We start from the raw sequence: 14,214 nt of genomic DNA on the forward strand, positions 1-14,214 counted from the left end.
TTTATTCTTTTGTCCAATTTGTACCTACTTGTTAGTGTTATTACAAGAACATGATAACGATGGTTTTCTATAAAAGTACACTTATTGACTTTCTCATATCGAAAGTTTATGTCATCTCTTGAAAAATTGATTAGTGAAAATTGGTCCAGAGGGCTAAGTGTTCTATATTATTCGACACAGTTCATCAAGCTGAGCAATGTATGTGTCTGTGCTTATATATGTGTGTGTGTGTGTTAAATAATGTCACTATATGTCAAATAAAATATCTCATAGTCTCATAGGTTGCTATTGAATTTCACACCGTCATTTAGAGCGACGATGCAAAAAAGTGTAAAATTCTTCTAGATTTGGCTTAAAACTGATTCAAATTGTAGGCTATATTAGTTACTTACCCAACGAGCGACTTCGGCTGTACTTGTTCCAAGTTCCCGGTTCCAGAAGTCCCGGAAATAGTGGTCGAAAAGTTTAAAATAAGACTCACTCAATTTTCTCAGAGATGTTTTGATCGATTTTCACAAACAGGCTCAAATAAAAGATCCTATAGTCTCATAGGTTGCTGCTTAATTTCATCCGCATCCGACTTCCGGTTCCAGAACTATAGGGTAATGTGTTTTTAATCATTTAGTGCGACGATGCAAAAGAAAAATTCTTATTAACTTGACATAACTGTTTACAAATTGACAAGGTTATGTTAGTTTATACCAAAAGAAAGTTTTTATTTTATTCAAGATTGAAAGTTCTTCACAGAATCTTCTAGTGATATTTTTGAAAATATAAGTAATATGAGAAAGGTATCATTACACCACTAGGTGGATTAAAAAAGGTTTTTAGTAATTCCTATTACTCACATTCCTGGTATATTACTATTTATAATGTCCAATCATTCGGCACCCTTGCAGTCCGGTCAAGAGAGAGAAATCATGCATGATTGTTTTTTCTAAAGTAAACATGTTATAGTATACAGTTTTTATTATATTAATTATTATTACTTACGCTTGGATTGTTGAAAAGCCTCAAGAAAAATACATAAGCAAAGCCTCGGTATTAAATTCTTGTAGTGGAATTTGACCTTCTGTTTCAACAGACTTCGCAGCCGATTCATAGCGTACAGAACCATTGCATGGCTGGTGCTACGATCCTACTGACGCTACGAATCCTTCCAGGTACGTACAATTGATACGGTTCATTTCAACAATAATCTTTGTTGTATTACCGAATATATCAGCAAAAAATAAAGAACAAAAAAACTTGAACAAACTTGAAAAAAATGTGCGGGTGAAAACGCTATTTGTCGGTTATATGATTATATGATATAATTCAATCTTCAGAACCGGAAGTGATCCATAACCTAACAGTAGCTTTCAAACGAGGCAAAATTTGTTGAAATCATTCTAAACTTGATTCAAAACTGTTTCAATTTTTAGGTTAAGCTAGTTGCTGGCCAAACAAACCTGATTTCAGCTATGCCGGTTCCCAGCTCCCGGTTCCGGAACTCCTTTCATATGAAAATAGACTGCTTTTGAACTTTGTTAGGATCTCATTTCCGGAACAGCGGGGTGAGATGTATTTGAAATTTTAAATCGTCATTTAGAGCGAAAATGCAAAAAAAAACGAAGAATTCCTATTAGAATCCCTTGGTAATATTAATGAAAACATGAGTTGTATAAGAAAGGCATTATAGCATCAGTAGGTGGATTAAAACAGGTTTTTAAAACAGTATTGGAATGCACGTGATAATAGCAATTCCTCGAAAATTACGCTAGTCTGATTTAGAGCCTAATTTGAAGACAGATACTAAGAAGAAAAATTTTCACATTTCGGAAAACATTCCTGTTGCTAGAGATAAGTTGAAGAGATGGTGTAATCGTGTTGTGCTTGCAGTTACTAATTATCTAAAAAATATTAGTGCTATTCCATGCACACATTTGGAACAGGAAATGAAACATAAAATTACAGTAGTGTATTTTTCGAGATACTTTTTATGGAAAAGCGAGCGTAATAAAAAAAAACAGGTTTTTTTATTGAAAAATTAATGCATTCGAATTTAGTTTTAGATCGATGATTTTTTTCAATCAAATTTTCAATTCAAGTGATATTTATTACATATTACTCTGGTTTCACATGGCGTGTAAATGTAATATTTTTTTTCTGTATAGAAAAACATCGGGAACAATGTACAGAAACATGTCTGAAATTTTACCAATGTGTTGGATGTGTTACACATAAATTTTGGATAAATATGATAGAGCAACTTATAATACGAAAATGCGGGTAGAGCCTGGTTGGCAACAGTCCAGTGACATTAACTTTCCAATCTTGTTCGAGCACAGTTGCTAGTTGATAGTGACATTTAGCAGCTCTGTTCAGGAACTCAGTACAAGACCACAGGAACTTTCATTATAACCTAAGTTTGTGAAAAAAAGCCATCGCTGAGAAAATTGAGTGAGATCCATTTGAGAAAATATATTCTCCCTGTGCCTCCAGAATTGGAATTTGGGAACCAGGATAGCCAAAATCAGTTTGTTTGGCCGTCTACTGATAATGATTATCGAATGGAGTAATTTTGGGTTCAGTTCAGATTTTTTTTTTGGTTTTTTGTTTCGCTCCTCTAAGTGATGGTATGAAAATTTTTACACACTTTTCCCTATAATTTCGGAACTGAAAGTCGGATTGAAATGACATTCAGAAGTTTTGTATGGGACAATAAATCCATTCATTTGAAAGTTTGTGAAAATCGGTCACGCCATCTCTGACGAAAATTAGTACACATATTTTGATTGTTATGCACATTTTACCCCATAACTCCGAGACCGTAAGTCAGATCCAAACAAAACTCAGGAATGTTATATGGGACCACAAGACCTGTCATTTGAATCTAAGTTTGTGAAAATAGGTCCATCTATCTAGTAAAAAAGAAGAGAAAAGCTAGTACAAAAAAACGTTACATACACACATACACACAGACATTTTGCGTACTCGACGAACTGAATCGAATGGTATATGACACTCGGCACTCCGGGCCTCGGTTTAAAAGTCGGTTTTCTCTGTGATTGCATAACCTTTCTCTATGAGAAAGGCAAAACCGTAGAAATGTGAATTATTACATTAAAATAAGCTTTCAGCTGCAGAACACATGATTTAAAAACAATGTTTCTCGTATCTCTATGAATCACATCCTGGAATGGCCGTTCAATTCTTGTCTTACAAACCGGTTGTCGTATGTTTGAACCCCGACTCGGAAAAAAACCCAGTTACAATGGGATCGTGCAAAGGCTTTATGCACAAAGCATCGGCAGTCTTTTGAAACAGAATGGTCATACTAAGACGCACTGGATTCTTAAAAATATAAGAACATCAACATCCACATCGAACTTACTGCAGACAAAATCCATACCTATCGCACATAAACTACAGTAAAGTAATCAAAACCGTAGTAAAACTTAAGCGGAGTTGAAAGAATGACCCCAACAGTTAAAACTATGATTATCTGTAGTTACGGGGTTGCCCTTACTACTATTATTACAGAAACTGAATTACTCAGCAGCATCAACGGGCACACCACGCTGCGCTTTTCGGGCGGCCAAAAGAAAAGCCCTTCGGATCTCGTAGCTCAGGCACAGCATTGAACGGTGTTCCAGTCTATTGATTTTCCGAACGCACGCTGAGCTACCTACTCCAAGACAGGTTGAAAACATATACCAACTGAGGCAAGATGTAGGTATATTAGTACCAGACGTACCAGCAGCGTCAAAGTACAGCACTCAATTTATTCCATGTATTATTTCGAAATATTCATGCATTCATGAATATTTATGAAATTAGACACACAAAAAATGCTTCGTACTGTGAGCCCACTTTACGTGAATGAGCGTTGTGTCGGTTCTGTACCTCTACAGTCATGCGAATGTAGTTATTTCATGGCTTAGCACTAGCAGAATATGTGAACCGCTATAACTTTTCCCCATCCGTCGGAATCGGAGCATTATGCTGACTCGATTTCGGTCTAAGGTCAAGTGACTCATACAAGCGCACTCAGGCTTTCCTGCTGAATATTCAACTTTGTGTTCGTGTTCCGGCGGTCCCATTGTTAGTGCGGACTTTTTATTCGATAAAGTTTGAAATGCAAATTCAACTGTTTTCGATAGAATTTTCGAAGAGTTCCGAAATTTACGTTAGTTCGATTTGGGACTCGTAGCTCAGTCGTAAGCAATATATGGATATTTGTACCAATAGTCATCTCATCAGAAGAGTAGCAATGCATTTTTTTCCGATTATTCGATTTTCAGTCAACGAATTGTTATCGAATCGGGAACAATATCTTTGCTTCGGCTCTAAGAAGCAATATCGCAGAGAAAATAGATTGAAAATTGTTCAATACTGTTGTTATAGCAACGCGAAAACTCGTAGCGAATGTACCTATTTTCATCTTAGCCTTAACCTTTTCACGACCATAAGATATACAGGACTAAATATGTCAGTACAAGACAATATTTTAGAGAATATTACCAGAAAAACATAGCAGGGTGCATAAGTTTCCTATAATTTGATGGGAAATATTTTTCGCTATGATTCTTAGAAATAAATAAAAGAAGAGTTGGGTTTATTATATCGCAATTTAATTTATTGCTTTAATTGCTTTAATTATCAGAATAGTAAAATAGATCGTTATGGCATTCTACGAAACGATTTCATGTACTTGTGGACGTTGCACATAACACATTTATTATGTGTTCTCTTTTCTATACGTCATTTTGCACAAACTTTTTTAGTGTAATAGAGATTGATAGTTCTTTTTACTACTTCGTTCAGAAACACGTTTGTCGCCTTAGAAAGAATTTTTCTTTAACATTCCGTAAAAAACATCGATTCAATTGTAATTGAACAATCTATAACGATTTTTATAGAAGCGTTAAGGGGTTAAGATAAATCTATCGAATAGAGACAGCAGATTTCACTGTACCTAATGGTTTTGCCTTTCTCATATAGAAAGGCTTTGTAATCACTATGAAAACCGACTTTTTAACCGAGGGCCGAATGTCATATACCATTCGACTCACCTCGACGAACTGAGCAAATGTCTGTGTATGTGTCCGTCCGCGTATGTGTGTGTGTATGCGTGTATGTATGTAACAACATATGCATTCACTTTTCTCGGAGATGGCTGAACCGATTTTCTCAAACTAAGATTCAAATGAAAGGTCTTATAGTCTCCTAAAAATTTTTAGAACATTTTATCGGGATCGGACTTCCAGTTCCGGAACTAAAGAATCAAATGAAAGGTCTCATAGTCCCATAGTCTGCTATTGAATTTCATCCCGATACGACTTCCGGTTCTGGGGATATAGGATGAATGTCAAAAAAAAAATGAAAAAAATATGCACTCACTTTTTTCAGAGATGGTTAAAATCGATTCTCACAAACTTAAAATCAAATGTATGGCCTGCTATTGAATTTCATTTGGTTTCGACTTTCGGTTCCGGAGTTACATGGTAATATGTGAAAATGAGAGAAAAAGCGTGCATTCAATTTTCTCAGAAATGGCTCAACCGATTTTCACAAACTAAGATTCAAATGGAAGGTCTTACAGTTTCCTAAAAATTTGTGGAACAGTTTATCGGCATACAACTTCCGGTTCGGGAACTAATGCGTGATAAGTGGAAAATTACCTATTTCATCAGTATTTTTTCATGGAAGATGATCAAAAACAGGTACAAATCCCATAAAACTGTCTGACAAATTCTTCTAGTTTGCAGAACTTGTTAGTTTGTGGGCATGAAAACTTAATTCGGCACTATTGGTCCCCCTTTTCCTGTTCCGGAAGCACCGAAAGCGGTGAAGAAAAACTTCAAAAATAGAATTCACTTCGATTTCTCTGCGATGCTAGAACCGATTTTCACAAATCTTGAATTGAATTAAAGCTCATTTATCTTTAAAGCTACTGTGAAATTTCATCTGGATCCGACCTCCGGTTCCGCAGTTACAGGGCGATGAGTGTCAAAGTTTTCAAATCACCATATAGAATGACACTAAAACTGTTCCCGAAAGTATGCACGCAACCAAAAACCGCTGCTATTTTGCAATTGTTCAGAATCTGTCAATTTTCATGGCTGCGTCCTGTTGTTTACAATCTTCTCTAACCACTTGTGCAGTTGTTTATTCGTTTTCATTAGTTTGTTTCGAAATGCGTGGACTTTCAGTAGAACAACGTCGAAAAATTGTGTACAAATGGTGCACAGAACGCGGACTGCCACTGAGAATGATAGCAAAAATGGAAGGAGTAAGTAAAAAAGCCGTGTGAAATGCAATCAGGAAGTTTGGTGAGGATAACCTTTGAGGATAAACCGAAAACGGGTCGAAAAAAAGGTCCTGCTAACCCTCAAACGTATACTGAAGGCGGTGGCCAAAAAAGTGGGCACTTCGAAATCAAATGTTCTTCATGCTAAAGAATGTTTGAATCTTCGAACCTATAAAAAGCAGAAACAACTAAAACGTAGTCCGAAACAAGAAGCATCGATCAGGCCGAGGGTTCGAAAGCTGTACAAAACCATTCTTGCTGGAAATTTGAACTGCATAATCATGAACGACGAAACCTACGTGAAACTCGATTACAAATCCTTGCCGGGACCACAATTTTATACGGAGCGAGAAGGGCAAGTGTTAAACCAGTCCGAGACATCGATTGAAGTCGAAAAATTTGGTAAGAAAGTTATGGTCTGGCAAGTAATTTGTAGCTTCGGTAAGATTTCGAAACCCTTCACCACCACTGCTTCAATGAACAGCGAAATATACATCAAGGAATGTTTACAAAAACGACTTCTACCCATGATTCAAAGCCACAAGGATCCTGTTATCTTCTGGCCAGATCTTGCTTCTTGCCACTACTCGAAATCAACGTTAGAATGTTATACTACCAAAAATGTCACTTTCGTCCCAGAAGACATGAATCCACCAAATTGCCTACAACTTCGACCAATTGAGGAATTTTGGGCATTAACGAAGACACATCTTAGGAAACATGTCTCGGCAACCAAAACCATTCAACAGTTCGAAAAAGATGGGAAAAAAGTGTCAAAACTTGTCGCCAAGAAGTCTGTACTGAATTTAATGAGGAACATTCGCAAGAAGGTGCGCCAGCTAGTCTACAATGGCTAAGTAGCAAATGTTGAGAATAATATTCTATTGTTGTAGTCTAATGTTATCAGTATACCGAATAAAACTTTGAATATCTAACACTTGTGAATTATTTACAGCGAAATCATAGTGCGTCCATACTTTCTGGGACAGTCTTTACCTCTTCACCGACTTATTTCTCAATATTTTTCCACAAAAAATTACAAATTTTCTTCGAATAACGCTTTTTATTATGCAAAACGTTTGAATTTGTTTTGTTGAACGATAGTTCTGAAAAAAAAATCGCCCTCTTTAATCTTACAAAATCTACACGTCTACGTTCCGAAACCGGAAGTAGTATCCACAACCAGTTTAGGAATTCCGTATGAAACTGTAAGAAGAAAAGTGTATGAGTGTTTGCCAGTAACAAATATGACCTACAAATTGGAACAGTTTTGAATTTAGTTAAACCTTTCTCATGCTCTATTTCGATTAAATCAATTAAACGAAACTGAACCTGCGTGTTTGTTACTTTTGCATATGTAAGTCAAGCTAAACAGCATGAATCAGCAGCATAAAACATGTAGTAGGATTATTGTTATAATTGACATCACTACACCACCGGCACGGTATTAGTACACGCGAAACTTGAAATTCCGATGTATATACATTATTTCAAATTAATTTCAATTCAATGACATGCCTTTATTCTTTCGGTCGCACTTATCATAAAATAGCTAGAATTTTTATCAACCGCAGCACCGACGACTTTTACCAACATACAGAACAAAGCACGCATCGTTCGTGTTGTGTTTTTTTCTTTCACGTTGCACGTACCGGTGTTGTATTGTTATTCTATATGGCGGTTTTGCAACCATAGACACTCATGTAATTGTGGAACCAGAAGTCAGATTCGGATGAAATTCAACATTAGCTGACAGAGACAACGTGAGCTTTAATTTAGATCAAGATTTGTGGAAATTCGTTCACGCATCGCTGAGAAATCGAAGTGAGTTACATTTACTGAGTTGTTCTTCACTACTTTTGGTGCTTTCGGAACAGAGAAAGGGAGGACTAGTAGTGCCGAATTAAGTTTATATGCCCACAAACTAACATGTTATGCAAACTAGGAGAATTTATGGAATTTCTACCTGTTTTTGACCAGGGTTCGTGAAAAAATATTCTGGAAATTGATAAATTCTGCTTATCACGCTTTAGTTCTGGAACCGGAGGTCGGATCCGGATAAAATGCTCTGCAATTTTTTAGGAAACTATAAGACCTTTCATTTGAATCTTAGTTTGTGGAAACCGGCAAGGCCGTGTCCGAGAAAATAGAGTGCACAATTTTTCTTTAATTTGCACATATTACCCTATAACTCCGGAACCAGGTATCGGATCCAAATGAAGTTCATTAGCAGGCTATGGGAGACCTTCCATTTGAATCTAAGTTTGTGAAAATCGGTTCAGCTATCTCGGAGAAAAGTGAGTGCATATTTTGTTACATACATACGCAAACATACATTTGCTCAGTTCGTCGATTGGTATATGACACTATGGATATCCGAGGCTCCGTTCGATAGTCGGGTTTTCCAGCAATTCTAATACCTTTTTATAGAGAAAAGCTAAAATCGATACCAATATTTTTGAGAACTTCTCAAATCTTGACATTGCTCACGCAGAGAAATGAAGCATGTTTAAACTAACAAAACTGTTAGTAGATTTTTAAATTTGATTTATGATGTTTTCTAACTAGAATATGATTGTTTTGAACAAATTTTTCCTTTCAGTATCAACAATGTTCTCTGTTTGATTTGAATCAAATTTTTTTTCTAGTCATATGAAAAAATTTTTTTTTGCTGATTCTATTGTTGAAATAAACTAACTATATATTACATGTCAACCAAAGTTGCGTTGATGTTATCGGCAATGTTGATTCAATCCTGGTATACCTTTATATCACGACAAAAATTGGTTTAATTGATCAATAATCTTTTTTTTTTATTCAATAGTAACATATTTGAAGGCACACTGCTTAAGCTCTAAGATGCCAAAGGCATTTTCCTATTTTAATTAAGAACTAACTTAAAACTAGGGTATTATAATTAGGGTAGTGGCGAGTTCCAGTCGCACTGGTCGATTCTGGCAGATTCAGTCTGCAGCTGGCGATCGGCAATGGTCAGTGGATTAAATATGACACTAGTGTCTTCCAGATGACGATTATACGTTTCAATGAGACCCAGCGGGTGGCCCGCATGTTGTTCATCGACTGAAGCAGTTTTCCCGTGGGCGATGATGTTGCCTAAGAGAATGAAAAAAGTATAGAGAAGTAATTTTGTGGAAAACGGGGTGAAAAAGGGGGCATGAGAACGAATTACTAAAAACGATAAAGATCTAATTAGTTGACATCGAGATGGTGAAGAAACGGAGAAAGGAGGAACGAAGAAGTTAGTGGCAGCAAAAAGATCTTGTTATTTTCTACAGAGATGGTGGACAGGCGAGGGATTTGGAGAATCGGGCGGATGTTAGTCTCGAACCTGTAGGTGAAGATTATTCTTAGCCTCGACAAGAGAGAGGATACTACGGATTACACTTGTATATTAATGTGTTTAAGGTACTGGTATATTAATAATCTTATTTGTGTTATGATACAACAAAGTTTATTATTTAAATGGACCACATTAAATTTATTCCTTATAAACCAGGAAATTACACATTTTTTTACAAAACAATTATTTGATGCAGATATCTTGACCTGACTGATGAAGCACCAAAACATTGGATACTAATCAAAATACCCGGGCATCAATGTGAATAGTTTTTAAGAATTTTTAACGAGCATACATCGAAAAAAGTAGCATACAAAGTTACCTCGTTAATTAATTTAAAATAAATCATTTCATTCTTAAAACCAAACCAAAATATGTGATTATAACAAACAAAAGCGTTACTAGAAAAAGCTAAATTCATAATTATTTATTTCAACCAAAAAGTTTGTAAATTTGAAGCGCTTAAACTAGAGTTTGTTGTTTTAATACTTATTTTTCAAACTGAATTTACTGTAAAATTGTCAGACATAAAAATTAACAGGAACACACAGAGAAAAAAAAATGTAAATATAATCAAATTTGGGTTTCACGCAACGTTTTTTTTTGTTAAAATAGTGACAAAAGAAAATCTGGTTTGATATAGAAAACATTGCTGCTTGAAACTACAAAACACGATAATCAATTTTACTCAGTGTGTTAGTTTGTTTCAAACGACATTTTGATAAAAGCAACAAATATTTCACTTGTGCGTTCCTGTCAAATTCTTGACAAACAATTTCACAGTGAATTCAATTTGAAAAATTTGTTATGAATGAACGAACCTTAGATAAAGTTAAGAATTGTTTCGCTTTAAATTCACAAACTTTTTAGTTGAAATAAATTACCTTAATTTTAGCTATTTCAACTAACGCTTTTGTTTGTTGAAATCATACATTTGTGTTTGTTTTTAAAAATAAAATGAATTCTTTCAAACCAATTTACAAGGTTATATTTTATACTACTTTTATTTCGATTTATATTGGATTAAAAATTTCTAGAAAACAATTATTGTTAATTTTGAAATTTATTAAGACAATTGATCGTTTTGTCATTCCCGTTGCTACACGATCAAATTATTCACATACCGCTGTAAAGCCTTTTTTTTAATTTTTATAGCATCCAAACGATTCGGTGCTCCATCAGTCCGACCAAAACAGAGAACCTGCATCTAATATTTTTTGTAAAGAAAATGTGTTATGTAATGTAATGCAAATTTTTAAAATATACTTTATCATCAATAAACACACTTGTATTGTTGGAAATGAAAGAAGCAGATCAAATTTTACTCATGAAACGCGTACAAACTTCTTTCGCGGGAGACAATAATGTTTATACGCGCGAGAAAAAATTGTTCTGGTTTATATGAAATAATACTAACGCGGTTCATTTAAACAGTAAACTTAGTTGTATCATTACACAAATAATATCATAGACAAATTGAACTAAGTTTTTTCTTGATGTGAAGGTACCTATAGCAGGATTGAGTCAACGGGGACATTGCCGATAACATTAACTCAACTTTCGATGACATGTAAAAAATTGTTAGTTTATTTCAACAATAAACTCAGTTGGAACAATTATATTTTTGGTTTGGCTGGACCAACCTTTTGATTCAAATTAAACAGAGATCATTGTTTTTGTTGAAGGGAGAAATTGGTTTGTAACAATCATATTCAACTTGAAAGGAATATAAATCAAATTTAAAAAACTACTAACTGTTTTGTTAATTTTAACATGCTCAATATCTCTGCGTGTACGCACAAGTAGAATATTTGTTATTTCTATCAAAATATTGATTGAAACAAATTAATCTACTGAGAAAAATTATCATGTTTTGTAGTTTCAAGTAGCAATATTTGCAATATCAACCCAGATTTTCTGTTGTCACTATTTCAAAAAAAAAAAAAATCGTTGCATGAAACAAAAATTTAGTTATTTTTACAATATTTTTCTCTGCGTGCTCAATGGTGTAAACATTATCACGCATACGGTACAGAGTATAAAGTTTCAAAAGTGGCAGAATATCCTATGTCTGGGAGATTTTTCTGTGATCTGCTCGCTGCTAGGGGGAAAAACATATTTTTCGGGAATTTAGTCCCGTTGTTGTTTCGGTCGGTTAATTAGAAAATGTCCCGCATGTTTATCTGAATATATCCAGATATAGTCGTATATAATTGTGTCTTCGAAAATCTGCTCATGTGCTGAAATGGTACTCCAAATCAAATGCATTACCTTTCGAAAGTAATCAACACTGCACAAAATAACACATTTTTACTTACAACATTGATTACCTCTCCGGTAATACCTATTGCTGTCGTGCACGGTCAGGCAAACGGGAAGGTAATAATTTTCTCCTCCATGGTGCGATAATACGCACCGGTTTTGAATTACCCGTTGGAAAGAAAGCTCCATGTGTAGGAATCAAACGATCATCTTCTAGAGTTCACATTTCCAGACCGCATTTTCAAACTACAAAAACATTATTCATCGTTGTATGCGAAGTCAGCCAGCAATACCCATGAAAATACTAACTGTAATCCGAGATTATGCACATTCCCTCTTCTTCGAACGTTTGGAATAAATTGAACTTTTTTGTTATCCATTTGTACACTCCAAGTATTACCAAAGAAAAGTTCGTTTGTCTGATTCACTCTCTCTCTCTCTTGTCTCCTTCTCATCGTCGTTCTCAGATCGAGAGTAGATTCGAAAAAGTAGGAGAGCCTCTCTCGCTTCGGGTGCACGTTGCGTTTTTCTATCTCTTTCGCGCTTACCTACCACTCGACCGGGTCGGGTGAAATGCAAGTATAAACAAAACGCAGGCGGTCGATACTCGCCAGAGCACCAGTGAACTACTCTTGTAGGGAGCAAATCGAAACTCGTTCACTCGCCAGATGTTATTCGAAACCAAAATTTTAATACTCTATCCCTCCGCGAGCGTGTTTTCCATCAGTCATTCAGTGTGTATCGTGATCTCAAAGCAAGTCGGACGTGTAGATGGAGTGTTGTGAAGTGTGATTACATTTTTTTTTCAATTGATTCATATCTTCCTTTCCTTGCCGCAACTGATCCAAAAACCGTACGGTCGGATTGATGTGTGTGCGTGAGCGAGTGTCGGTTGGCTGTGTGCTCGGTATACTGTAAACTGTGGAATACTGTGTCTAATCCGGGAGGTATTACGGAAATTTCCCCTCGCAGCGAAGGAAATTAAAAGCGAGTCACGAAAGAGCGCTGTCATAAATATGGATAACTACGTCAAGAATTTGCTGAACGGCTGGAATATGCCGGAGCTGATCAAAGTTTTTCAAGGTATGTGTTCGCTGTAGATTTCTAGGTATTCCAAGGGATGGGAATTCTTTGAATTATAGTGTAATGAGAATGCTGGTTTTCGGAGCTGACTGCCGCACATATTCTGCTCGTTCGATGTGGGTAATAAATAATGATTGTAGTTCAGTATCTATTGTATTACGAATGAATCGTGCCGGGTTGAGAGAAAAAAAATAAGCGGGCTGGTTGCCAAGGCGGGGGGTACCGAGTTTTCTTTGCAGGTTATTACGAATTCCCTCGACTTAATGGTCGGGTGGTTGGCTGGTTGGCTTTGGTTGCCTCGATTCGGTTAGTCGGTGACGACGGGTTGGTTAAGCCCAATGGTTTTCTGCTTGTAGCCGCCACGGTATGTGCCTGTGTCTGTGCGCACAAGAAAGCGAATGCCACTTTAGTCTCGTTACGAAGTGTTGTGCAGTATAAATATTATGGTTCCATACTAGAGCTTATTCGCCAACTCGGTTGGCATGTACCGTAATATTTTCAACGATTTAAGAGCGATTGTAGGAAATATGCTGTTGTAACACAAAGTTTCTTTCGTGTTTTGCTTTGCGCTGAAGGAAAATGATTGCGTTTACTTTTTTTTTTCTCACTTTGTGCTGCACTAGTAGAGCCACGCGGAGCCTCACACGCTACTGGTCACAGGGTTGCCATATTCCGACCGATGAATGGGTATCTCAATTGGTAATGATTATGGAAAATTGTAGTCTATCCGAATCCGCCGTTCTGCGAATGACTCAAGTTGGATGGCGATTAGGCGTAATTCTGATCGTAGGCGTATTGTTACGATACTAATTAGGGATTATTCTTCAACTACATCCGGAAAGATCCGCTGAATCACACAGTTTCCAAGGAAACCAGAGCTGAAATCGAAACTGACACTGAGATCACAGTTCTCAAAAGTTTTTGGCAGTAAATTGAAACTATGAAATATCGAACTTTGTTTTTTTTCTTTCAAGAGGAAGATGGGGTAAAATTCACAACCGGATTAAAATGTTGCTTTTCTAGGAGGTTGCCCATTTGATTTGCAAAAAAAGAAGTACGGGTGTGTAATGTCAGAGACATAACTGGATGTCGTGAACACGAATAAAACTGACACTCTTTCTTCATACTTTCGAATATCAATTAGTTGATCGATTGTGTGAATTGTGCAAGCTTTCCTCTTTTTCACTACTAGAATTTTAAACGATACTCCTAA

At 36.0% G+C, this 14,214-nt stretch overlaps 1 protein-coding gene across 1 annotated transcript in view; it reads left to right on the forward strand.

Annotated features, from left to right (window-relative positions):
* The first annotated feature begins 12,666 nt into the window (after positions 1–12,666).
* LOC131436326 (uncharacterized) overlaps positions 12,667–14,214 on the forward strand; it is a 68,330-nt gene continuing 66,782 nt past the window's right edge. The window contains exon 1 of the mRNA XM_058604991.1: positions 12,667–13,001. Within this exon, the coding sequence (XP_058460974.1) occupies positions 12,935–13,001 (67 nt within the window). The 5' untranslated portion in view covers positions 12,667–12,934. The remainder of the gene's footprint in view (positions 13,002–14,214) is intronic.

This window comes from Malaya genurostris, chromosome 3, assembly GCF_030247185.1.
Source record: "Malaya genurostris strain Urasoe2022 chromosome 3, Malgen_1.1, whole genome shotgun sequence".
Lineage (NCBI taxonomy): Eukaryota > Metazoa > Arthropoda > Insecta > Diptera > Culicidae > Malaya > Malaya genurostris.